A 25,454-nucleotide genomic window follows, 5' to 3' on the forward strand; every position below is an offset into this window, starting at 1 on the left:
TCAAAGAGTATTTTTATACTATTTTTAAATATTTCGTCTAAAAATAATGTGTTGATCTAACGTTTCACATTTCAGATATTTTTGTTCTTGGATTGCTAGTCTGATTTTGTGTACTTTTCATACGTTTCAATATGTGTACAGTCGATTCCGGTTAATTGGGATATATCATTTTGACAATTAAGTGACTGCCTCAATTGTTCGAAGTTTGATTTTAAAACAAAAAAAATAAAAAAATAAATTTTGCATTTCACAAAGCTACGACTTATTTATTTAAACAAATTAAGTAACAAAAAAGTGTAAAGAATGAATTTAATATAATATATTTTTCATGTTAAGATGCTTCTACTTTTCTATATACATTTATTTCATTTCTATTACTATCACAAGAATGATTAGTCCATTTCTATTCGAATCCACCGTTAAATATTATAATTTTTCTAGGTGATGAACCCGTCAGACCCTGCATGAGACGTTTTCCAGGTTTGGCGGGTGTCCTAATTATATGGCATGCTGTCCCAAATAAGCGAAGAAAACTCTGTCTATTTTATCAATAAAAAATTTTTTTTTTTTTTTTTTTTTTTTTAGATTTGTCCCCAAGCTGCTTTGTAAACAGCTGCCCGAATTAACCGACCCAATTAACCAGAATCGACTGTGGTTTATATATGTATAATTTTTTTTTCTAGAGTAATACATTTTTTTTAGTATAAATTGGCAAAATTCCAGGAGAATTTCTCTGTAAAGCTAATTTAGAAACTGCTGTCTTAATTTAGAGACGTATAAATTTTTTTTTTTAAGATATACTTGAAGTATTCAACTTCTATTTGATTTCAGAAAACAGAATAATTAGAATTATAAATCGTGTTGAACGTAGAAAAATTAAAGATAACAATTATAAATTATTAAACAAATAATATTAATTAAAATAAATATTAATTGATTTTTTAAATATAAAAATTTTTAATTTGATTTATATAAAAATAAATAACTTATTTCCTCTCACTGTACAAAAAGAAACTTCTTTTCTATTTGTACCTGTTATTTTATATGAGCTATTCTATCATTAAGAAATCATTGTGAAACAAATTCATTGGTTAATTTAAAGTTAATTCAAAGAGCGTCCAGTGGTCTCGAAATATAATATCTGGATAATCAATATTTTTAAATGAGATTTAAGATTTATAAGCCTTGAAAGATATTTAGAATGCAAATGCTTTCATGTAACGCAGAGCAGCTGCTGTTTGGACTTATTGCGGATCCGACATTTTCGCACCCGTGGTCCACGTTTTATACGTGAATATATGTGCACGCGTGTGTGCTTATTTTACACACTCGTATGTTGATAATAGTGTTGCAAAGTGCGCAGTCAACGCAATCGTGGCCAGGATTTACTGGAGGCCGGATGAGGCCAAATGAGGAGAGAGATGCATAGAGAAGCAGCAAACAGCACCGGGCAAACGGCAAGCGGCAGTGCCGGCCCCGCTTTGGGCCCAACGGGGGGACCCGGGGTCACATTCCAAGATGGCTGTGCCTGAGGAATGCAGTGGGTGCCCCCCTAAGACGCCTGTCTCCCTCCTTTTTTATTAATCGGTCTCATTTGCCCGTTTTAGCGAAAAGAATTTATCCCCCTATTATTGTTTGCTTATGTACGGTAAAACAATGTAATGCGCGTATGCGTCGAGTGCTATTGTGAAGCCGAGAATCAGCCGAACGTCGAGGAAAGGCGCCAAAATAAGTCCCACCGGGAGAGAGGGACAGAGAGAGAGAGAAGTTTCGGGCACATTCAAAATCTGGAGGCCTGATTTTCACGCCAGTTCGCCGCGTCGCAGATGATGCCCATGCCAGAGGATGCTACTAGCTCGTCTTAAACAATGTCTCATAGGGATATCTCTGAGGTAATGACGAGATTCCTAATTGACCCATCCGGATTTGGACCAGTATTCTCATTTTTATACATTATTATTATACAATATTTTGATTTCTTTTTACTATATAAAGATTCCTTTCGATTTGAGTTGGTTCGATTTTTTGTATATGTTTATTAAAATCAGTTTTGTTCAATTAATTATGTATCTTTTAATTTATTTAACTTGTGTAGTTCAATAATATTAATTTGTATTAATCTTTTCTTACTTAATACTTTTTTACTTAATAAATAAGAAGCTAATTATGTATATTATTGATTGTTGGAGTAAAAAATATGTTTCCTTTATTTGTTGGCCTTATTTGAAATTTTATAAAGTTATAATTTAATTTTTTTAATGTAATCTTATATTTATAAATTATTGATTGAGTATTTAACATTGTGTATTGAACACTTTCCAATGCTTTTATTCCACAATTGAGAATAAAAGTAATGCTTTATATTTATTTATGGTAGCTTTTTTTTGTATATCTTTATACATGATTTTATCTTAATTTATATATAGATATCTTGATTTTTTTAGAGTTCTGTGTTATTAGAAGTAATATACATGATCAGTATATATATCTTAACAGAAGCGGCTTAACAGAAGAAATAATTGCGATGCTCAAAACATTTAAATCTCACGATTTGCAAGGTGGAGCCCGAAGGTACGTCGGCCTTGGCCGCTGGATCCAGGACATTATTCTTAGAGACGGTACGCAGAAGTAACGCGGCATGCCAAAATGGAGATTACGCGCTCGCCGCGACATTGTATACGGAGGCTCTTGCCCTGGACCCTCTTAGTCATGTATTATACTCAAACCGGTCAGCCGCAAGGCTCAAAATGGGATTATTCGCACTCGCATTACAGGATGCCGTCAGAGCCACCGAGCTGAGTCCACAATGGCCAAAGGTACGTACATTTTCTTGCTTTTTTGGTGCATTGCATAATTTCAGATCCATAATAATCTTTTTTTTTTTTCATTAGGCATACTATCGGCAAGGAGTAGCGCTGCAATGCCTAGGACGCCACGGAGAAGCTCTCGTTGCGTTCAGTACGGGATTAGCTCACGATGCATCCAATCATCAATTATTATCCGGTTTAGTGGAAGCATCCCTCAAATCCCCGTTGCGGTCGACCTTAGAACCGACGTTCCAACAGTTGCGCGCGATGAAGCTCGATGAGTCACCGTTCGTCGTTATATCCGTAGTTGGTCAAGAATTGCTCGGAGCTGGACAATACAGAGCGGCTGCTGGCGTGCTGGAGGCCGCGCTCACCATTGGCTCGTGTAGCCTGAAATTGCGAGGCTCCGTGTTCTCGGCTTTGTCCAGCGCATACTGGGCACTAAACTCTCTGGACAAGGCGATAAATTACATGCAACAAGATCTAGGTAAGTGGAAGTAACAGAATATTATTGCTATTGTCAAAGTAATTTTTGCACTGTGGCCTGTGATTTACAATTTACAAGTGTAATGAGACAATTTTTCATCGATTTTTAGGAGTGGCGCGTTCTCTGGGAGATACGCAGGGCGAGTGCAGAGCTCACGGAAATTTGGGCTCCGCTTATTTCAGCAAGGGCAGTTTCAAAGAGGCTTTAACGGCTCACAGATACCAGCTTGTTTTGGCTATGAAGTGCAAGGATACGCAGGCGGCAGCTTCGGCTTTGACTAGCTTGGGACACGTGTATACAGCGATCGGCGATCTACCGAACGCACTGGCCTCCCACAAACAATGTGTGCAATTGGTGAAGCAGATGGGAGATCGACTGCAAGAAGCTCGTGAAATTGGTAACGTCGGTGCAGTCTATTTGGCGATGGGAGAGTTTGAAAGCGCCGTTGATTGCCACACGCAACACTTGAGGATAGCCAGACGGCTGGGCGATCGTGTGGAAGAGGCGAGGGCTTTCAGCAACTTGGGATCGTCTCATCATTATCGGCGAAATTTCGGCCAGGCGATGGCCTATCACGAAAACGTTCTGAGAATAGCGCAGGAACTTAAAGATAGGGCGATAGAAACCAGAGCATACGCGGGCTTAGGCCATGCCGCTAGATGCGCAGGTGATGATGATAATTTAATTGTAAAATTTGTAATGTATAATTATAATAATAGTAATTAGGAAGTAAGTAATAACTAATTTGTAATAAAAATGATTTAGTAAGGCTCTGTGTGATTTTCACAATTAATGATGGTAATATAAGAGCAAAAAGAGCCAATGTAGAATTTTCATGGTGTTTTATATATGTATATTAAAACTGTTACATCAGTATAGAAATAATAACATGACAAACGTTTCGATTTACGTCAGATCATTCTCAATATAGTCACATTTAAAATTAAAAAAATATATATATATAAATGTTCAGTTTATACATATATATTTAACTAACAATATATCACATAAGATCTGTGTACAATTGGCCTTATCTATTAATAAGATCCATATAAATATCTTCGGATGTGTGATATCAAAAATTAAAAATATATATTGTTGGTCTTTTTATTTGAAGCACAAAAATATTCAAGTATGTCAGCTTGCGGATTATCGACTAATGTCATTTTGTTAACTGTCGTAACGAAAAGGATTTAATTAGAAGATGGGGCCAATATATAAGGACATATATATATGTAATCTAAACATTTATACGTATATATTTTAAAGATTTTAAATATGACAGATTATATTTTGACACTAAGAGGATGAATTTAATATAAATTGAATTATTTGTCATTTTTTATTGTTATTTGTACACTAATGTAATGATTTGAATATATGAGGAGTTCAGAAAGAAAGTGGATCGACCTTTTCTAAATTTATATATAAATTAAAAAAACTGATTTCACTGAATAATTTAAAAGTGAGTGCAAATATTTAAGTTAAAATAAAAAAAAAAGCTATAGTATCTATGAAAAACAGTGTACACGTTGCACACAATTAGAATAACTTTAATTTTAGAATTAATTTTCTAATAATTAACAAAAATGGACTTGATCCATTTTTCCTCTGAACCTCTCATATGTATATAAAATGGCACGAAAATTCTACGTTGGCATTTTTGCTCTTATATTATTGTTATTAATTTGTAATAATTTGCAAATAATTGCTAACAGTACACTAAAATTTGAACAATACTCCAATTGGATACTAAATTTAGAACGATACTAGTATTGTTGCACTAGTATATATTATTTCTTTTAATTTTTATTAAGAAAGAACATAATTTCATTAATATGTATAGGCGATCTAGCGCAAGCCAAACTTTGGCATCAAAGGCAGCTTGATGTCGCATTAACTACGAAGGACAAGGTGGCCGAGGGACGAGCTTGCAGCAATCTGGGCATAGTGTATCAATTGCTCGGCGAACATGATGCTGCCTTGAAGTTACATCAGGCTCACTTGGGAATTGCGAGATCATTAGGTGATAAAGCCGGCATGGGTAGAGCATACGGAAATATCGGCAACGCTTATAACGCCTTGGGTTATTACGAACAAGCCATCAAGTACCACAAACAAGAATTAACAATAAGCAAAGAAGTAAGATTCTCTTATCTCAATATTTTAACACATTCGTCGTATGATCACCAGTGGTCATTTTTCCTAGAAACATGGCCCGAATATGTAAAATTACTTGGTGTAATCACGTAACTATTGATGAGTCACAAGCAGAAATAAAAAAGAAAGGAAAATTTTATAAAAGTAAAGTAAAAAACAAAATTAATAAGAAGGGAAGGGAAAAAACCAATTTAGTCCCAGATGCAAGTAAATTGTTTCTAACGCTGAGTGTTAGAAGAAATGTATGCGTTAAAGAGAATTCAATATATTAAAGAAAATGTATCATCATCATTACAAAATTTTTTATTAATGACAATTATTGCTCAATTTACACAGGTGAACGATCGTAGTTCAGAAGCTAGCACCCACGGAAACTTGGCTGTCGCGTATCAGGCTGTGCAAGGCCACGAAGCAGCATTGAGACACTACAGAGCACATTTGGCCATTGCGCGCGAACTAAAGGACACAGCCGGCGAGGCGTGCGCTTTGCTGAATCTCGCCAACTGCCTCTCCTCGCGCGGCAGATTCGAGGAAGCAGTGCCTTATTACGAGCACTACCTGATGCTGTCGCAAGAGTTGCACGATGTGGAGGGTGAAGCTAAAGCATGCCACTTTTTGGGATACGCACACTATTGCCTGGGAAATCATCGGGAAGCGGTCAGATACTACGATCAAGACTTGGCGCTGGCAAAAGACTTGCAGGATAAATCTGGAATGGGAAGAGCTTATTGCAATCTAGGATTAGCTCATTTAGCACTGGAAAATCTGGACACCGCTCTGGAATGCCAAAAATATTATTTAGGTAAAACTGTCACGAGTAACAAATTTTTTTTATAAAATAAAAGAATATAAATATAAATCTAAAAAATATATACAGGGTGCCCGCGAAGGGGCATTCAAAGATTTACAAGCAGAATTGTTCTTTATAACACATCACTGATCTTTGTAAAAATCTCTATAATAAAAAATATTTACATAGATATATAACTAATTTTTAATTGTTAAATATAGCAATCGCGCACATGACCAAGCATCTGGTCGGCAAGTTTCGTGCTTTGGGAAATATCGGTGACTGTTTATTGCGCATGGGAGAGGTTGATGAAGCCATCAAAATGCATCAGCGCCAGTTGAATTTGGCCCGTCAAGCCGCCGATCGTAGTCTGGAAGCGGCTGCCTACGGTGCATTGGGAATCGCTCATCGAGCTACAAAGAATTTGGATAAGGCGTTGGGTTTTCACACGCAAGAGTTAACTCTGCGGCAAGAAGCCGGTGATTTGCGCGGCGAATGTAGAGCGCATGGAAATCTGGGTGCGGTACACATGGCACTAGGACAATATACACACGCAGTTAAGTGTTATCAAGAACAATTGGATAGGGCCAAGGAACTAGCGGACTCTGGAGTTGAAGCTCAAGCATTAGGTGATTTAAATTTTCAACATTTGAAATACACATTTAAGGTTGTTGCCTCGCTATATATATAGAAAAACAAAATATATATAGAGAAATTTATATAGAGAATATCTATATGTATATATATATATATATATATATATATATATATATATATATATATATATAGAAATTATTGAAAAATATGTATATGTTCAATGTGTTAATTTCTGTAAATTTTAATCAAATTTTGTCGCTGTGATTCGAGAAAATAACAATACACATGTATAAGTCATATACATACATATAAGTTCATATTTTGACACTTCTGGAAGCCTCTTATGAGATAGAGTATTAATTTTTATGTGTTTTTCTATTTTAAAAGTTTCAAAATATGCTTAACGGTTTTTACATTAATTAGCTTTGTGTAAGAAAGTATATATTTTTTACTAAATTTTAATTGTTATTTTTTCGGATTATAGCAACAGAATCTGATTAAAATTTACAGAAATTATATATAGCATATTAAACACTTTGTACATTTATTTCCAATAATTTTTTTTATATTTTATTTTTTTCTATATATAGTGGGGTGACAATCTTAAAAACAGAATAAATTTGGTAATATGTACAAAGGTGAAACATAATTTGTGTTAAAATCGAGAAGAAGATAATTTTTCTGCGAATATAATTTAAAAATATGTAATAAATTTTCAATTTTGAAGTAAATTCTTTTTTGTTCAAGGAAATTGATATTAAAGATTAAAAGACTAAAAATATCTTTTCTTGTACTTGTACTACTGCTTTTTTTCATTATTACTATTCTTTGACTATTACTTTTTATTTTAGGAAATTTGGGCATAGCTAGACTCAATATGACTCATTATGAGGATGCCATCGGTTATTTTGAGCAACAATTAGCAACTTTAGAACCTTTAACTACCGGTACAGCTTTGCTTGACAAAGCCCGAGCACTCGGAAACTTGGGCGACTGTTATGAGGCCTTGGGTGATTTGGAAGAAGCTATTAAATGCCACGAACAGCAATTGACAGCCGCGATAAAGTTGAAAAGTATTAGAGATCAGGAAAGGGCATATAGAGGATTGGGAAGAGCTCGCGAGGCGACCGGAAACTTGCAGGAAGCTCTGGTATGTTTCGAAAAGAGATTAGTGACTGCACATGAAGTGGATTCTCCTGAAGCGAGGGGTGCCGCTTACGGTGATCTAGGTATGAAAATTAAATTTGGATTAATTGTCTCACAAGTCGGTAGAAAAGTAGAAATATAGATATATATTAGAAAGAAATATAGAATATTTATATATTCTAGTTCTTCTTATAAATACTATGCAAATTAGTTTGTTCGTCTAACGTGACGTTAACTAGCAGTGAGCTTAATATTAATTTTTAGGTAGAGTACACGCCGCGTTGGGTAACCATGAGCAAGCCGTTAGTTGTTTATCGCATCAATTGGCCCTTGCTCGAGGACTCGGTGACAAAGCGGCCGAGGCCGAAGCCGCCAGCGGTTTGGGTGCGGTTCATCTTCTGATGGACGATCCGAATTCCGCGTTACGCCACCATCAGTTGGAGTTATCGATCGCTGAAGGCTTGGATGCGGCCGGATTGCAGGCTCGTGCCTGTGCAAATTTGGGCGTGACTCAAGAAACACTGGGGCAGTACGAGGAAGCTATAAGATTACAGGAACAGTCATTAAGCCTGGCAGCCGCAGCGGGCGATCAACCTGCTCGAGCAGCAGCTTTCGCCAGTCTCGGGCGACTTCATCATCTATGCGGCGATTTACCGCGTGCTCTAAGTTACTTGCAATCCGGTTTATCTTTGTCTGAGGGTCTTGGTAGAAGAGAAGAGGTCGCGAGACTGAGACACAGACTCGGTCTCGTGCACTGGGAAGCCGGAGAGGCAAGCATCTCCGTGGAACACTTAGAGAAGACTGCGAATCTATTAGAATCGTTAGACGGTGCTTCGGTGTCCCTTGTTTGCGGCCAACCTAGCCGGGCCGAATTGCTGTCGGAGACGTACAGAATGTTGCAGAAAGTGCTAATCAGTCTGAATCGAGCGGAAGAAGCTCTGAATTGGGCAGAGAGATCCAGACGATCCAAGAGTAATTCCTTGGATGACGCAGCCCATTATTCCGAGATTATTGATCGACAACGCGGAGTCGTTTTATATTACAGGTGCAGCATTTTTTTCGGGGGATAAATATCAAACATAATAATCTTAAAACTAGTCCATAACTAGTGCATAAAATTTTTATATTGATATAATGTTAATAATATAATATAAATGTTAGACTAATAATTTTATGCACGTGTATCGATTTTGAGTTGAACACTGTATAATATGTATATTAATTTAACATTTTTCGAAACATATTTTATGATGTATGTCTCTCAAAAGATAAAAATAGTCGAATGAAATCGTTTCAGCGAGGTAGGATGTGAACTTCACGCATGGTGCTTGGCGCCAGGACGTGGCCTGTTGCGATTCCACTCAGTCACTTTAGACGACGGAGTTGATTTGGAAAAGAGGGTTCTTCAAGCACGAGAGGCGCTTCTGGACGAGAGCAATGAACTCATCGAGGAATCCGCTAAGATCCCGTCAAGAGGTCATCATCTGAATGCCAGTTCTTACAGTCTGAGCAGCCTTTTCAGCGTCGGCTCCGTGAGCTCTCGCGCCGGGAGTGCTCGCTGGGGACGAGGAACGAAGGGACCCACATGGCAAGCGCCGTTACCAATACAGATGCTCTACGATCTGCTCCTCGCGCCGTTCGAAGATCTACTACCGCCGCCGCGAAAAGAATTGATCATGGTAGTAGAGAAATCTCTCTACTTAGCACCGTTTCCGGCTCTGCAGTCTAATCCAGGCGAAGATTATCTATGTGAGAGATTCTCACTGCTGGTAGTGCCATCTCTTGCGGCTCTTAGAAAAAGATCGAAGACACCTGTGCTAGAAGGCGGTGCTACCGTGGCCGCGTTGGTTGCCGGGAATCCCGCTTTGTCGAAGGAGGTTCGAGAGGAGTACGGATGGTCCGAAAGTGTCGCTTCCACCGAGACCGAATCAGAAATAGTCGCCGAATTGTTGGAGGCCCGTGCAATGACCGGTTAGTTTTAACCTTATGTAGCTATAATACGTATAAAAAATTTCTTAATTTTACACACAGAACATTTGTTAATTTTACATACGAATAGTTTCTTGATTTTACGTAAATAAATTTTTTTAATTGTATCACTTTGATGTAAAAATATACTCAAAATTATAATCACAATAGGACTCGAAGCTACCAGATCGGCAGTTCTGCGGTCTCTACCGGATGCAGAGTGCGTTCATTTGACTGTGCCAGTTTTCTGGAATACGGGCAGTCTAATGTTCTCTCCTGATCAGTGCGAGGAGCCATCTGAGAGGTCGGAGTATCTGATAAATCAGGTGGATTTGTTAAGGCTGAAGATGTCCGCCCGCCTAGTGGTCGTTTCCAGCGGCCACAGTTGGAGCAACGTAGAGTGCACCAATGCAACATCAGATGGCATACAGAATCTCGCCAAGACTCTATTGAGCGTGGGCGCACAATGTGTGCTGATCGGTATGTGGGCAGTACCGCCAACCGCCGGCAGCATCCTGCTGCGGGCATTCTACAGCGCGATGCTGCAAGGCGCTAGAGCGTCACGAGCTTTAGCCGAAGCGATGCAAACCGTCCAGCACACTAGACACTTTGCTCACCCTGCCAACTGGGCTGGTTGGCTGCTCATCGGCGGAGACGCGAGATTATCTAATAAGGTATATATATCTTGTAGGAATATTTTAATATTTATGGAAACTTTGTTACATGGAAAACGATGAACTTAATCCATTAATAAATGTTCTAATATGATACAAAATTATTTTGGGAAGATTTAATTTTATTCGGTCTCGGAATAAAGTAAATCTGGTTTGTGATAATTTGCTTTTTAGATTATAGCGTGCTTATAATGTGAACAAAAAGAAAAACAATTGTTCGACTAAAGTTAATAACATTGATACAATGGGATCTTAATGCCTCTTATGTAATTCTGTTATGGATAAAACGCACACTTGCCAAACTTATTTTTGTGCATTATTTTTATTACATTAGTCTGGTTTGGTTCTTCGGAGAATAATAATGATTTCTTATAGATTTTTGTGCGCTGAATCCGAATCCGGCATCAAAAATTGTCTATCACATCAGATGTTTTTGAGAAAATTTAAACAAAAGATGAAAAATATTTGCATTGTTGATAAAAGGTCAAATTTTGTAGACCAGTGTTTTCAATTGAGCCGCTTACTGAGAACTGAGAACCCAAACTGATTAACTCCATTCTTTATAGGTTTTTCAATTTTAGTACCAAAGCACATGATTGGTGCTTAACTTTTCATAAATAAAATTAATTTATGGAGTTTTATTTGATTATTTTACTACAGCTTTATTTATAATATTTATCGATATTTATCAATATTTATTGTTGAACGAGACTGTTGTCATTTTACCAGGTCGCACTCATGGGCCAAGCACTGGCGGAATTACTACGCGGCGGTCCAGAGCAGAGTAGGGACGCGCTGCGAGTGACACTTCATTTGGTAGAGAAATCGCTGCAGAGAATTCATCGCGGACAGAAAAATGCGATGTATACGACTCAGCGCAGTATCGAAAATAAAGTAGGTGCGGCTACCGGTTGGCGAGAACTTTTGATGTCGGTGGGATTTAGATTCGAGCCAGCCGGCAACGGGATACCGTCTTCCGTGTTCTTCCCACAAAGCGACCCCGAAGAAAGACTGACAAGATGCAGCGCCAGTTTGCAAGCCCTATTAGGATTAGGTCAATCGTCATTGCACGCTTTAGCTAGACTCTTACAGGTAATGATTTACTTTAATCATATTTAAGAGGTCTTTCTCTGTAAAAATCTTGAAATTTTCGATTTTTTTATTTTTGCAAATTCTAATAGTTTCAAGTTTTGAAAATATGTCCCTAAAAGATGTTATCAAAATTCGAAAAATTGAAGTTGCTATGAGCGTTCAACCGCACCAAAATTGAACGCGTGGAGAGCGTTCAGCGAAACTTCAAACGCGTTTTTCTCGAAACTGTTTTCAAAATGCGTGTGCAAGATTGCGAGAAAACTATTGAACCGATCATCTTGCAATCTTGTGCATGCATCTTCAGTATATTTTGTTCCAAGGAACCTTGGATTTTCTAAAATTCCAAAAATTAATATTTTTTTATATCCTGTAAAAGGCCGATTTTTTACTTTGAACTAATGTCATTTTGTAATTTTTTGCTTTCCCTTCTTTTCTGAGGTTTATGTCCTCATCAACTATTCATAAATGCAACTTTCTTGAAATTTCTGTTTAAAATCATTCAAAGCTAAGAAATTCTGCACATCGCAGAGTGTTTTTTTTTTTTTTCACTAAATGTTAATAACTTTTTAATTAATGAACATATTTATATCAAATTTTTAATGAAAAGAGTTTAATTTATATATAATAAACTTATAAAAGCCTATGAAAAATTTAACATACATTTAAAAGCGAACATAGAGTCTGAGCTAGAACTTGGTGCTCACTATTTATTGTATATATTGATGTGAAAAACAATATAAAACCAAACGCTTCGGCCTTTGGATTAAGTCATCTTCAGTGTATAAATTAAAAGCCCGATACAATCGCAAACGCAGTTATAAAGAATTAAATAACAATATTAAACGCAAACGCAATTATGCTAAGTTCATATTTGACGAAATAAACTGAGGTAGTTGTTCTTGATGTTGAAACAAGTAACATGAGCTGTGAAAGTTAAACATTTAAAAGAAAGTTAGTAAATGTGAAGTTAAAATACAAAGTCAAAATTATGAGTCAGAGTTTAAAATTATAAGTCAAAGTTTAAAAAGTATTAAAGTTTAATAGGGTCGCACAAAATTGGAAATCAGGGAAAAGTCAGGGAAATTGGAAATCGTCAGGGAAATCAGGGAAAAGTCAGGGAATTTCGCAAAATTCTCTGGAAAATAAAAATTCTTGGCTTTACAGACGCTTAATGTGCGTACATCACACCTACGCAGTTTTGATTAGCGTACGCATTGACTTGGTTCGGTGTCCGTCTCATTTGTGTCACAGCGTTACAACCGATAGAGTCGTTCCACTCCGCTTGTTCCTCAGGTAAGCCGGTCGGCTCCTCTGTTATGATGCGCCGTGATTGCGGTGCCTCCGTCGCCGTATCGTTGCGTGCTGTGCTAACCCATCTTTTGTTTTCTTCGCTTCGCAACATGCCTGGACATGCCGCCCGGCCCTCCGGATTTCTGAAAAACGGTGATCTGCTGGCTGGATAAGGTTAGGCTGAGGGTTGGGGGCTGGCTAGCTGGGTCTCTGTTGTTAGTCGCATACGTTGTAGAGCCAGTACAGTGCGCGTGGCGTTCGCCGCGTTTATTAAGCTCTGAACTTCTGAATATCTTGTTCTGAAGAAAATAGGAGTCCACACCAAAGGTAAGCTAATAGTTGTTTACAAGTTATGTGATCAGCAAGTGTGTTGCTGATTTGCTTGTCCTGAGATTTTTTGAATTGTACGAAAACTTTGCTAGCCTGTCCACATCAGTAACAGGATCCAAGAATCGATTTATTCTTCATTCTTGATTGTCCAGCGATTGATTTTCTTCTCGGTAGTTGTGACGTTCGTCGCTTTCTATTCGCAGATATTTTCACCTCTAGTCGTAATAATGCTCAAGTTCAAGAAAACTGTTTTTCATGACGACTGGCAGGAGAGACCCAAATTTTTTGGGATCCAGAAAGGCAAAGTGGAGACAGAGGCTTATTGCACTTTGTGTAAGAAGACTCTACAACTGAGCAACATGGGCATAGAGTCACTATAAAGTCACGTGAAGCCGAGAAGCAAGCATGACAAGAAAGTGTCGGATGCAAGAAGGTCTGCAACATTCGTCCTTTCAACAACTTGGCAACGGCGAAGGTAGGCCTGAACAATTGTCCTCTTTGCGTTCCAACTTTTCGAATTTGTGTCGCGTGTGTCGTCCCGTTGATGTCTGAAATGTTGAGTTAGGCTCTAAGTTAGGGTTATTTATGTTCATAAGCTGTTTTGTACTAGAGAATTGCGGTAGTGTATAATTGCGGCATAAGTAGTGGTGACGTATAGCGGTGAAGTGGTGGCAAAAGAAAAGTCAGCAGCAATTGTGTTTGTCACATTGTCACGTGATGAGGATGTTGTTGTTTTTTTTCAGGCTTGTGGTTCTTCCTCCACATTAGATGAAAATGTTGACAACCCAGCCACGTTGGAGCAAATAGCGAACAGACAGTCCGTTCCAACTCAGATCATATTGACAAGTATTTCCTTCATGATGATGTTACTAGAGTTGAAATTTTGTAATGTCTTCAAGCTGTCGAAAATCATGCATCTGCTTCAGCAACAGGAAAAGAAACTTCTCGGTTTCCACTTATGTTCCCAGATAGTAAGATAGCATCTTCCATTTGTTTACATGGATAGCTCACATAAAGGGCTATCATATGGGATAGTTTTTGGTTTGGCGCCCTATTTTATTAGGAAAGTTCTTGACGCTGTTCGTGACAGTGGCCCATTTGTGATTTCTTTTGATGAAAGCTTAAATAAAGTGGCACAAACTCAGCAAATGGATTGCTTTGAGATTATAGAATAACGACAGTAATCAAGTAGAAACACTATTTTTTCTCTGCTTTTCTCAGTCACGCTCAAGCCAAGGACTTGTTAGGAGCTTTTAAGGAAGAACTAAAAGACTTAAATTTATAGAATTTGTTACAAGTATCCGTAGACGGTCCCAACGTAAACTGGGCCTTTTTAAGAGAGCTAGAATGTGATATTTGATCTATGGTGAAAATTTTTATGGGTTCCTGTGGTCTGCATGTTATCAAAAACAGCTACAAGGAGGCAACTAAAGTGGCTGGAATACGGTTGCCTTTCTCAGACCAGCTTACTATGTCTTCAAGGATGTTCCTTTCAGGAGAGGTAACTATCTGGGATTCAATCAGAATCACCATCTCTTCCTACAAAGTTTTGTTCCATTCGCTGGCTAGAAAATGAGAAAGTAACTGAAACTGCAATTAAAATAATTCCCAATCTAAGGAATTTTGTTGATGAAGTTAAAGAAGAAAAGATTAAAATTACATCCAAGAGTTTTGAAACCATGAACAATGCCTTGAGGACAAACTTTTAGCTGCCAAGCTTTTTTTTTTTTTGGTTATGTCGCTGTGTAAGTCAGCTCCTTTCCTGAAAGAATATCAATGTGATGCTCCTATGTCACCATTTTTATGTAATGATTTATCAGCTGTAATGTGACTTGTGTGACTTAATGTCTCTTATTGTCAAGAAGCAAGTTCTCGAGAAACAGAAGGCAACTTGTGATATTGATTCAAACAAAGAAAGTAATTTAATTGCATTTCAAAAAGTGAAATTGAATCATGCAGAGCTCAATTGAGGAAACTGCAAATAAGTGACAAGGACATGATGGGTTTCAAAACTGAGTGTAGAACATTTCTAGTCAAAATGTGCATACACTTGTTGAAAAAGTCTTCTTTGCAATATAGCATCTGCAAAGCAGTTAGTTTTTGTGATCCTGTGTGTGTTAGTTTCTAGTTGTTTCTAGTCATTTAAGTGTCTGTAAGAAAAGGCTTTCTAATGCTTTGCAATTGTTTTCTGCAAGAAACTGAGTTATTAGTCAGACCTGTGATAATTGAGAAAGAATTCAGCATTCTTTCTTATAAGATAGAATAAGTTGATTTATGCAAACAATTCATTAGAAAAGATCAGAGAATTGATCATTTTTGGAGAGACTTGTTGCAGAATCAAGATAATTTCCAAAAGTATAGAGTATCTCTATACTTTTGTGAAAAAAGTGCCAATTTTGAGTCATGGTTAGGCATTTGTAGAAAGAGGATTTTTGATAAACAACGAGTGTGTTGTTGAAAATCAACTACCCAGGTCATTAATATCCCAGAGGCAAGTTTATGATGACCTTAAGGCAACAGGTGGCCTCACTAAACTTACAGTAGAAAAAGGATGATTTTATCTTACTGTAATGCGAGGGATATGTATGATAAAGCTTTGGAAAGGCAGCGTTCTCAATAAGAACGGGCAAAGGCTGTTCAAAAGAGATCCTTGCTTCAGAAAATTTCAGAATTAAAGAATTAAGAGGGCAAAACTTCTGACTGAGAAAACTAGTGAACTAACAAGAGAAGTGCATGAAATGTTAATCGCAAATGGGTATGTATTATCGTTGGAAAGATTTTGCCGCGAGTAGACTTCAGCTGTGTAATATCTCCAACCAGTTTTTTAAAAGGCGCAAATAGCTATATAACTTCTATTGTGCACAGCGCCTCTAGAGACGCCGTTCAAGTGAGATATTGCACAACTAAACTCTATATAAATATATAAATACATACCCATTTATGATTAATATTTCGTGCACTTCTCTTGTAAATGCTCTTGATGAAGAAATAGCGGCATTGATATCATCAACATTTCGTTGAGAGTCTTGTGGCAATTTTTATGTAAACCTGCAGTTTTTTTTTGCAATTTGAATTTTTTTTAAGGATTTTAAATTTTAATTCTTAGGTTAAGTCAGCTAATGTGAACTTCAATAGAGATTTAAAATGCTTTACTAAGAGCACTGGAATTTTAAACTTGTCTGTGTTTTTAAACTTATCTGTAAGTTTCTTGTATCACTTGTGAATAAGTGAGTTTAAAATTAAAGTTGACTTCCCATTTTTGTGACTTTTCTCTCAAATCTCTATATTTCACGGTTTCTAAATCAGGACGAAAATACTATAAGAAATATATAACTATTGTTGAAAATCGGGGAAAATCACAAAATTTCGTCTGAATTTGTGGCAACCCTGTTTAAGTGATTAGGCCACTTTGGAGACCTGAAAATCATATGTAACTTTCTTAATTTTTTTCGCGAAATAATGAAATAAATGAAAAATCTGTTCAAAGACCTTTATTCTACACGTCTTAAAGTATATAAAAAAAGTTTTTATCTATTTTTTTAAACAAAATGGCGGCGCTGGAGTCCTTCCACGCTTGCTGTTTTTCAGATGACCTTCGTGGCTTGCAGTAGAAATGCCGTATACTTTGACCTAGGATAAAAAACCAAAAATTTTTGTTATCTATATATACATTTATTACAGAAGTACATATAGATCAAAATATTGTTTTTTGTGAAACTGGTGAATATTTGGAAAAAAGGTATCGTTTTTAGTCAAAAAATTTCGTTTAAAATTGTCTGTAGCAAAAAAAGTTTTCAATAAATCACAAAATTTATATGTACTTCTGTAGATAATTTAATATAGAAGATGCTGTGAAAATTTCAAGTGAATTGAATAAAAATTGTTTAAGTTATGCTGCAAGCCAATTTGAAAAGTGATTTCGAGAAAAACGTGTTTAAAGTTTTGCCTTACGATATTTTGTATATGAAAGCAGAAATTTCAAATTTACTTTTACTCTGCGATGCCTGCGCCGATACAGCTATCCTTTTAAGTTAACATTAGCCTCATTTTCCTTTTTCCTTGTCGATCTGAAGGATTTCTGAGCCTCTTTAGCGGCGTGCGTTATCGAACGCTCTGCAGCTTTTACGCGGCGCGCGTTTGCCTCGACGCAAAAATTATAACAATTTTGGCCTATAGCCAGGCTCAAAACTTGCATGACTTCCATGAGGCTTGTGAGGCCATGATTGAAAGTGCATACAGCAATATTTACTGCTATATCAACATTTTACCGCTCGACGATGTTTTTGGCGCTATTGACGCAGACGACGGAATTAAAACTTTCATTACTATTTTGCGTGAAGCCTCCCAAGCAACGATTTAATGAGTCATCGTTGCTTAAAATCTTCCTACACTGACTTCATGAAAACTTATGAGCTCAATCGCTTCGAGCCGCTTCGGGCCGTTCCGAGTCGCTCGACGACGCTGCGACGTGCTTCACCAAATCGACTGTAAACTCATTTTAAAAATTTTATTTTGTATTGAAATAAATTATATCTTGTTTTTAAGATTATAAAGTATCATTTAAGACGAAAAAAATTCGATTTTTTGAAGCCTCCAAGTTGGCTTAACCCCTTAAACAACAATAAACCGCATACCTCAATAAAATCAGTAAACATTCATGATCATTGGAATTGATGGTGGTATGTAAAATTCAATTGACTTGATATTTTATAAGTATGTTTGACTACCATGATTCTATTTCTTTTACTTGGTTTTTAGTACATCCTACATGTTTACTATGACGCTTTCGATACCAAATACAGTCGATTGCAAAGAGGTATGTTTTTTTCTAATAACTTCTTTAAATTGTTGTTTTAATTATTTATTACAAGGTTAATGTTTTTTTGGTTGACATTTATATTTTAGACATGTTGTATCAGTTGAGATATCCTGAGGTATTTAATTTATTTCAAAGATCATGAATGTTTATTGATTTTATTGAGGTATGTGGTTTATTGTTGTTTAAAGGATTTTGATAATTTTTAAACATTGACTTATAATTTTAAACTCTGACTCATAATTTTAATTGTAATATGAAAATTCGTCGCATAGTTTTTCCAAAAAAATTCCCGAAAATATTTTAATTTACGACTTCAAAATGAGAAAATCTCTTTAATTATAGTTAAATAATACCTGTTTTAACATTTATAACAATTATTTAAATTATTTTCCAGGCACCAGAAGTTGCGGAGGACGTTATCGCTGCTATGAGAAAAGCCAGTTGCGCCACAGAAGGTCAAGAAGTTATTTTGCCTGTACATGTTTGGAGAGCATCAGGATCACATGAATTATTCGCTAGTTTAGGCTTCGACTTGATGGAGGTCGGGCAATCGGAAGTGACACTGAGAACAGGCAAACAAGCCTCACGTCGAGCTGTCCAGTTTGCTCTTCAAGCTCTTCTTGCATTGTTTGGTAAACTAAAATTCACATATGTTGCAAATAGATATATATATTATATTATAATAATAAAAATATATAATATTAAATATATAATATATAATATTATAATAATAGAAAATTATAATTCAAATATTAACATTAATTATCTAAATTACTGTGTATCAGGGCTTAAGAGTCAAAGCTGATTTTTTGTGCTAAAATTTTAGCTTTGATATACTATAATTTAAATTGTTAAATCAATTGAGTCTCAATTTTCTAATTAATTTATTATATTGTGGAATATCGATTATAGACACACAGGAAGCACCAAAAAGTCTTAGCTTAGACTCCAGCAGTTCAATGGAAAGTTTAGCTTCCGTAGCTCAAACGGAGAAAAATCTTGTAGAGCGCCCTCGATTAGGAGGAGCGTTCGCAAGTTACGTACGGCATCGTGGCGAACCAGATGGGAAAACCATGGAACCACCGAATGTTCTAATACCAGCGTCGCGACAGCCATGTCAAAATGGAGGTATTAATTTATTTTTAATTAATTAAATATCTTAACACACATTGCAATTTCGTTATTTCAAGATGTTTTTCTCTGTAATATACATTATACAGGGTGAATAATATAAAGCGTAAAATAATAAATAGAAAAATGTGCTAAAGAGCCAAAAACGCAAGATCACTGTTCAACTATATAATTCAAAAATTAAAAACATATAATCTATATTGGACGTTTTGCCATGAATTTTCGTCATCTTACAGTTTACCGTAATGACTTGTTTTACTTTATTGACTGATGGTTTACGACAACGCGTTTCCATCATTTCCACAATATAGTTCTTAGACCGGAGATATTTTATTAATTTTATATTTGCAATTTTAACTTTTTTTGTAAACGATTTCTATTTTTGTAAACAAAGTCATTTGCGTGCGTTTCATTTGTTTTACTGCAGATGATCAAAATTCATGGTCATAATGTCTAATGTATATTATATGTTTTAATTATTGAACTATACAAATGGGAAACGGTAATCTTGTATTTTTGATTTTTTAATCTATTTCTTTATTTATTATTTTACAAATAGAAGTCTATTTAAGTTTATTATATTAAAATAAAGCGTTATCAATTTTTATTTCAAAAAATAATATTTCTATAGAAAATGATATTAAATAAAAGTTGTAAAATCTTAAGGGGGGCGTAAAGTGATATTCTAGAAATGTCTGTACTTAAAGGATAGTTTTCAAGATTATTTCAAGATCAATTTAATTTTTTAAAATAAAAACGGGTTTTTAATATTTTTTTAAACCTCTCTTGGAAATTATTTCTAAAGCAAATGGTTTTGAAGAAATCCATGTTTTGTAATCGAACTGAACAATGCTCGGAAATGCTAATCACGCAACATTCTTGTCGTATATTCTTGGAAAAATTTTGCAACTAAGCAAAACGAGGAAAGATAGTTTACGGTCCATTGAAAAATCAACAAAAATTAAATATTAAATATTAAATATATCTTATATAGAAATTTTCTCCATTATCTGTTGGTATTTCAGATGAATCGGACGTGGCGTTCACACCCAGTCCTCCTGTGGCGCTCAATTTGAATCATCAAACGCGCATTCGGAATCTTTATGCTGATCAAAATTTAGTAAGACCCGGTTCAAGCTCGAGCAGTTCGGTAACAGATTGGGATAATGGCCATGCCACTGTGTTGAGGCGACAACCACTACCGCCGCTGCCAGCCACTGTGTTGGAGAGGCTGAGTGTAAGAACGGAGATCGGCATCAATTCGTCAAGAATTTCACGACATTCCACAACGACGAGTGAAGATATTTGTCCGCAGACCGACGCCACGCAATCTACGGAGACGCATCCGCAGAATTTGAGGAACCTGGCCACTTCTCTGACGAGTCTGACGCGCGAACTCACGCCCACAATCTCCGAAGTGTATCATGAACGAAATTTGGGATTAGGTCTGGCACCGTCCTTGTCGAAATTGTTGAAAGAGGTTGGTACCGTGACTGAGAACGAGGAATTGCAATCGACGAAAGTAGTAGGTCACAATCAGACGCAAAATTGGATGCAGAACGAACCGGAACTTTGCCGGAGGGACGAGGCCGATGGTAGATCTATCGCAGAGTCGCAGTGCAGCGCCGCCAGTTCGAATAAGATACCTCGGAAAGCTCCTGCACCACCGATATAGATTATTTATATTTATAAGTTAAAATATAAGAGTTCGCGGAGTATAGTACTGGGTACCAAAGAATGAGAGACACATTGAAAAATTGATTATCGCCGTTTGGCAATGCGAACAGAGTTGGCGGAAAACGATTGACAAAGAGCGTAGTGCGAGCACATATTAATACGAATTTGCCAATAATATCTTATGATATTCAAATAAAACACTCATAAGAAAATTATATATACATATATACTAGTATTATAAATATTTCAATATTTACACAAATACATTTTTTAGAGACATTTAAGCATATATTTTGTTTTTCATACGTGTTGACAGTGTAGCTAGATTTGGCCCGATTTTCTGCGCATACGTGATGCGGTGACGGCGGCAACAAAAAATACAGTAATGTACATGGCGTATTATAATGGCACCAAGTTTTGGCGGGTAAACACCAATATGAACCCCGTTTACCACCTGGCATTAATAGTGACAGTAATATCATATACAAATATATACTTTTTTACTGATTTTTCAGAAAATATTAAATAATTTTTTAAAATGATAGAACGGGTACCACACGACATTCCTTTTTATTAGACTAAAGCACTTACTGTGTTTGTCGCGCATACGCGGAAAACCGAGCCAAATCTGGCTACACTGGGGTGCGTTCAGAATGTACACTATGGATGAAAGTCTTTGTCCATTATCTATATTATACATAACGTATACCATAGACAATAGACAAAGATTGTAACCCAGAGTGTTTCTGGGTGTTGCGTGTTGAAGCTCGTGAAACGAGCTGTATTACATATAGTATAAGATAATCTCGTTAATAAACGCTAATGTGCTCAAGTATAATTTTAATTAAAATCCGTCCAAACCGTTTAATTCTTAAGATTTTAATTATTAATTAGCAAGAGTCCGTAGATGATCATATTTGGATGTTAGCTAAGGATCTACTTTATTTTATGTTGATTCTCGCACATGACTGACACTCGCTCTTGTCTACAATAAAAAATCATGGCTGTATCGGCATTCGAGTTTCAATTGTTTAACTATGTTGTTTCTTACACGTTATGCATTTTATATGTTCCCACAGAATATAAAAGTCTCGTGTCGATATCCAGTGCTATGTTTGTATTTTGGAATGGAAATATGTATTATATTAATGTTAAAAGAAACTTTATAAGATACAATTCTTTGGTCAAAGCTTGTAAAAAAAATTTATTTTATACACAGTATGTTTGAAAGATAAGGGGATTAATTTTTTTATAAATTTTTTTGTGTAAGCGCTATTTACTGATAATTAATAGTGTTTTGCTTTTTTACTTTAACAAGCATCTGTATTTTATGAGTGTCGAACATATATTACAGCATTCAAAGCAACAATCTTTCAGTGCACCTTGTCATGAAAAGCTATGAGTCAATATCTTGTTTTGTTTCCAACTCGATAAAACCGCGATACAAATGTTGAACCAAGATTATAAAGACTATTTTCTATCTCGTACATAAATTTTTGACTGATTTGACTGATTGACGATGAAAGGGACTCATTATAATAACATTTGAATCATCTAAGCAACCGTGACAAAGATCTTCGAAACAATTCTGAAAGCAAACTTCCAGAAGTCTATCCATGTATTGGTTGACTATTCCTAATGATGTACTGATATTGAAAGGATATATTTTGAATAAAATGAACGATTTTTAGACATACAATCAGTATTTGAATTGATATAGTATCAATACCATTATTTTCCAGTCGTACTGTGTATATTTATATTTATATAAGAAAATGTTAAATCTCAAAATTTTATTTCGCAATATAAAAAAATAATAAACACATAACTTAATATTAGCTTTTCATATATATATATATATATATATATATATATATATATATATATATATATATATATATAATACACACATAAATATAAAAAATTGAAACATTGAAGTGGTGTTTCTTCCATCACATATGTGTAAATTTTTTTGCATATAACATGATTCTGCAAATATGATGATTGAAAGATCCTAGCCAACAGCAAAGTTAATTTAAAAACTAGACAATAGGACATTAAAAATAGATGCAAAATGACAAATACAATAAAAAACCGAATCAATTTTTATTTAATAAGTAATTAAAATAATTTTAAATGACCAGTTACTTGATCTATCAATTTCGCTGGACCTGGTCCAATTGCGCATACCGTTCTACTTCCTGCTGGTATCTGTGTATGTCCTGCATCCTGTATCATGTTCGATATGAGGCCCATATCTTTAGCTTGTTTCGCTATTTTCATAAGTTCAGCTTCACTATCCACCTGAAAAATTAATGCTTTTTTTAAAGGATGTTTACTATCTGAAAAAATTGAGAAAACTCAATGAAATTTGGTGGGAAAATATAGGAAATATGAAATATCTGTTTTCGAGAATATGGGAAATATGAAATATATTTTCGAGAATTTTTCTTTTCTGATCAGTTAATTTATCTTTAATTCTTTTAGTATTTATTAAAATCTGATATCTAAAATACTTATGTAAAAAAACTTAACTTTTTCTTTATGAAAACAAAAGAAAACAATTTATTTAAAAAAATATTTTATTTTTGAAAATTTTATAAAAAAATTTTTGGAAATATCTGGAATCACACAAATTTTTTTTAGACTTTAATATAGACATCTTGTTTTTGTTTTTCTTTCATTTCAAGTATATGTATAATATGTATAAAACATTTATTTCAGTCATGTGTATTTAAATATATTTATTAAATATTAGGATATGTTATATTATATTACGATAATATTTATTAAAAATATTTATTAAATATTAGGATAATATATGTTCTCTCTTTTGATCAAAACCTTATGATTTATATAGTTCAGGAAATGTTAGATTTTTAGAATCAAGCGATGCGGTAGCGTCACGACGCCATTTAATATTAGATAAATATAAAAATCTGAAATAATAAGAATATATAAAAGTTCAGATGATAGAAACAAATAAAAATTGTCAGGAGCAAAGAGTCAAATATAATCATATTAAAAACATATACAATAACAAACGTTTCGACTCTTCCATCTCAATGTCTTTATGATTTGGTTATTACTTCAAACATGAATTTATTACAATATTAATTACAATATTTTCTTATCTGCTGATTCTGTACTAATTTATATGCTGTGTTAACACAATTTTATACCTTAATTTATTCATTTTCTAAATAATTACGTGTGATTTTTATATCATTGTTACACTGAAGACGACCTGATGTCAGGCCAAAACGTTTGTTATTGTATATGTTTTTAATATAATTATATGACTTATCACACTAAAATCCAGCATATTTGGCTATTCTTGCTCCTGACAATTTTTGTTTGATAAAAATTTGAATTTATTACATTCTATAATGTGACATTTTTTGAATTATTAATATCTATTATTAGCTAATTTAAATATAATACCTTAAGAATGATCTTAGCTTGACCACATTTTTCCCAGATTTTTACAGCTTTTGATGACACTCTTCTAGCAGTTTTATATGCTGCAACAGCAGCATGAGAGCACTGTGCTGCTACTTTTCCTTTTCCCATTTTCAAATCTGTTCTAATTACCAGAACCAACTTGAAATAATCATATTCATATTTATCAAATTCACCAGTGTTTAAGAATACCTGTGTACAGAAGAAAGAATTGTAAGTATTGTATTTATTTCACAAATCAATTTTTAATGATATATCATTAAAACTGATTTTAATTTAATGAATTAAAATATTTGAATATATATATAGTAAGAATTTATCCCCTTACTGCATCATCTCGTTGAGCATCTTGTACATCATCTACTTCAGCATCCGTTTCATCTAAATCATCCGATGAATTTTTATTCGTCATAATAATGAATCTATATAAACAATAACCGAAAACAATTGCGGCGATGAATGCAATATTCGGATCTATAGCTTGTGTTACAGTTGTTTGAACAATGTCATTCACATTCGATGTCATAATTCCTATTGTTTGATAAGTTAAATAGAATGCGATAAAATAAAGTAACCTAAAACACATGTTTTTTTGCAAATTTTAATATTTTATAAAATATTTTATAAAATATTTTATACATTTAAAATAATATGTTTATATACTTAAAACATGTTAATTTAAACGTTTTGTTTAAATAAATATATAATGTTTCTTACCGAAGTAAGCAGGAGAAGCAAACACTCTCTTATATTATAAAAGTAACGACTAGTTTCAGCTAACAGTGAACAAATACAAACTTCATATCAGTGATGCAAGATCGAGCTCCGAGCAACATAAGTATGGGGAATTTATGTCCGCCATATTTGTACGCTTGAAGCGCACCTCTACCCATTGAACTATATACCATGGTGGAAAGAAACAAGGTGAGTTATTCTCGTGGTTGCGCAGTAGTCTAAAGGTAGTGGGGAGCGGACAGCCAATCATAGGGGGCCCATTTCATGAAAATTCAGACTGCGTTCCCAT

At 35.0% G+C, this 25,454-nt stretch overlaps 2 protein-coding genes and 2 long non-coding RNA genes across 9 annotated transcripts; 2 read left to right on the forward strand and 2 right to left on the reverse strand.

The window, feature by feature from the left end:
• Positions 1 to 72: 72 nt before the first annotated feature.
• LOC105668610 (tetratricopeptide repeat protein 28) lies at positions 73 to 22,667 on the forward strand. 4 transcript variants are annotated; one of them, XR_010887936.1, is made up of 15 exons: positions 73 to 1,892; positions 2,559 to 2,816; positions 2,892 to 3,294; positions 3,404 to 3,961; positions 5,141 to 5,436; positions 5,791 to 6,256; positions 6,466 to 6,873; positions 7,693 to 8,070; positions 8,252 to 9,032; positions 9,285 to 9,958; positions 10,127 to 10,629; positions 11,359 to 11,721; positions 18,100 to 18,157; positions 18,555 to 18,792; positions 19,073 to 19,213. XR_010887936.1 is itself a non-coding variant. In XM_067347402.1 (15 exons), exons 2-15 carry the CDS (start codon positions 2,748 to 2,750, stop codon positions 20,964 to 20,966), a joined length of 6,003 nt encoding a protein of 2,000 aa, XP_067203503.1. In that variant the 5' UTR covers positions 73 to 1,892; positions 2,497 to 2,747; the 3' UTR covers positions 20,967 to 22,667. The 4 variants fall into 4 exon arrangements, 3 of the variants coding, with proteins under 3 accessions (XP_067203503.1, XP_012216482.1, XP_067203504.1); XM_067347402.1 differs by lacking the exon at positions 18,100 to 18,157 and adding an exon at positions 20,317 to 22,667 and having other exon boundaries at positions 2,497 to 2,816; positions 19,073 to 19,288; XM_012361059.2 differs by lacking the exon at positions 18,100 to 18,157 and adding an exon at positions 20,317 to 22,667 and having other exon boundaries at positions 19,073 to 19,288.
• On the forward strand, positions 11,728 to 16,599 carry LOC136997107 (uncharacterized). Its single transcript, XR_010887939.1, has 2 exons — positions 11,728 to 13,816; positions 14,085 to 16,599. It is a non-coding gene; the product is annotated as an uncharacterized lncRNA (long non-coding RNA).
• Positions 16,818 to 18,507, reverse strand: LOC105668611 (uncharacterized). Its single transcript, XR_001100138.2, has 2 exons — positions 17,330 to 18,507; positions 16,818 to 16,971 (listed from the first exon to the last, which is right to left on the reverse strand). It is a non-coding gene; the product is annotated as an uncharacterized lncRNA (long non-coding RNA).
• A 383-nt stretch (positions 22,668 to 23,050) lies between the features above and the next one.
• On the reverse strand, positions 23,051 to 25,304 carry LOC105668608 (peptidyl-tRNA hydrolase 2, mitochondrial). Of its 3 annotated transcripts, none has more exons than XM_012361055.2 (4): positions 25,148 to 25,304; positions 24,759 to 25,005; positions 24,413 to 24,622; positions 23,051 to 23,272 (listed from the first exon to the last, which is right to left on the reverse strand). In XM_012361055.2, the coding sequence occupies exons 2-4, from the start codon at positions 24,954 to 24,956 to the stop codon at positions 23,090 to 23,092; spliced, it is 591 nt and encodes a 196-aa protein (XP_012216478.1). In that variant the 5' UTR covers positions 24,957 to 25,005; positions 25,148 to 25,304; the 3' UTR covers positions 23,051 to 23,089. The 3 variants fall into 3 exon arrangements, with proteins under 3 accessions (XP_012216478.1, XP_012216480.1, XP_012216479.1); XM_012361057.2 differs by having other exon boundaries at positions 24,759 to 24,852; positions 25,148 to 25,292; XM_012361056.2 differs by having other exon boundaries at positions 24,759 to 24,961; positions 25,148 to 25,286.
• Positions 25,305 to 25,454: the final 150 nt, after the last annotated feature.

Source organism: Linepithema humile, chromosome 1 (assembly GCF_040581485.1).
Source record: "Linepithema humile isolate Giens D197 chromosome 1, Lhum_UNIL_v1.0, whole genome shotgun sequence".
Taxonomy (NCBI): Eukaryota; Metazoa; Arthropoda; class Insecta; order Hymenoptera; family Formicidae; genus Linepithema; species Linepithema humile.

Excerpts from the sequence above, each read along its gene's own strand:
- LOC105668610 (XM_012361059.2), top strand. The coding sequence starts at position 1,869 with ATGTCTCATAGGGATATCTCTGAG. Across the intron at positions 2,817-2,891 it reads TGAGTCCACAATGGCCAAAG|GCATACTATCGGCAAGGAGT; the intron begins GTACGTACATTT and ends TTTTTTCATTAG. Across the intron at positions 19,289-20,316 it reads ACAGCCATGTCAAAATGGAG|ATGAATCGGACGTGGCGTTC; the intron begins GTATTAATTTAT and ends TTGGTATTTCAG.
- LOC105668608 (XM_012361055.2), bottom strand. The coding sequence starts at position 24,956 with ATGACATCGAATGTGAATGACATTGTTCAAACAACTGTAACACAAGCT. Across the intron at positions 24,623-24,758 it reads ATGCTCAACGAGATGATGCA|GTATTCTTAAACACTGGTGA; the intron begins GTAAGGGGATAA and ends TTCTGTACACAG. Across the intron at positions 23,273-24,412 it reads AAGCTAAGATCATTCTTAAG|GTGGATAGTGAAGCTGAACT; the intron begins GTATTATATTTA and ends TTAATTTTTCAG.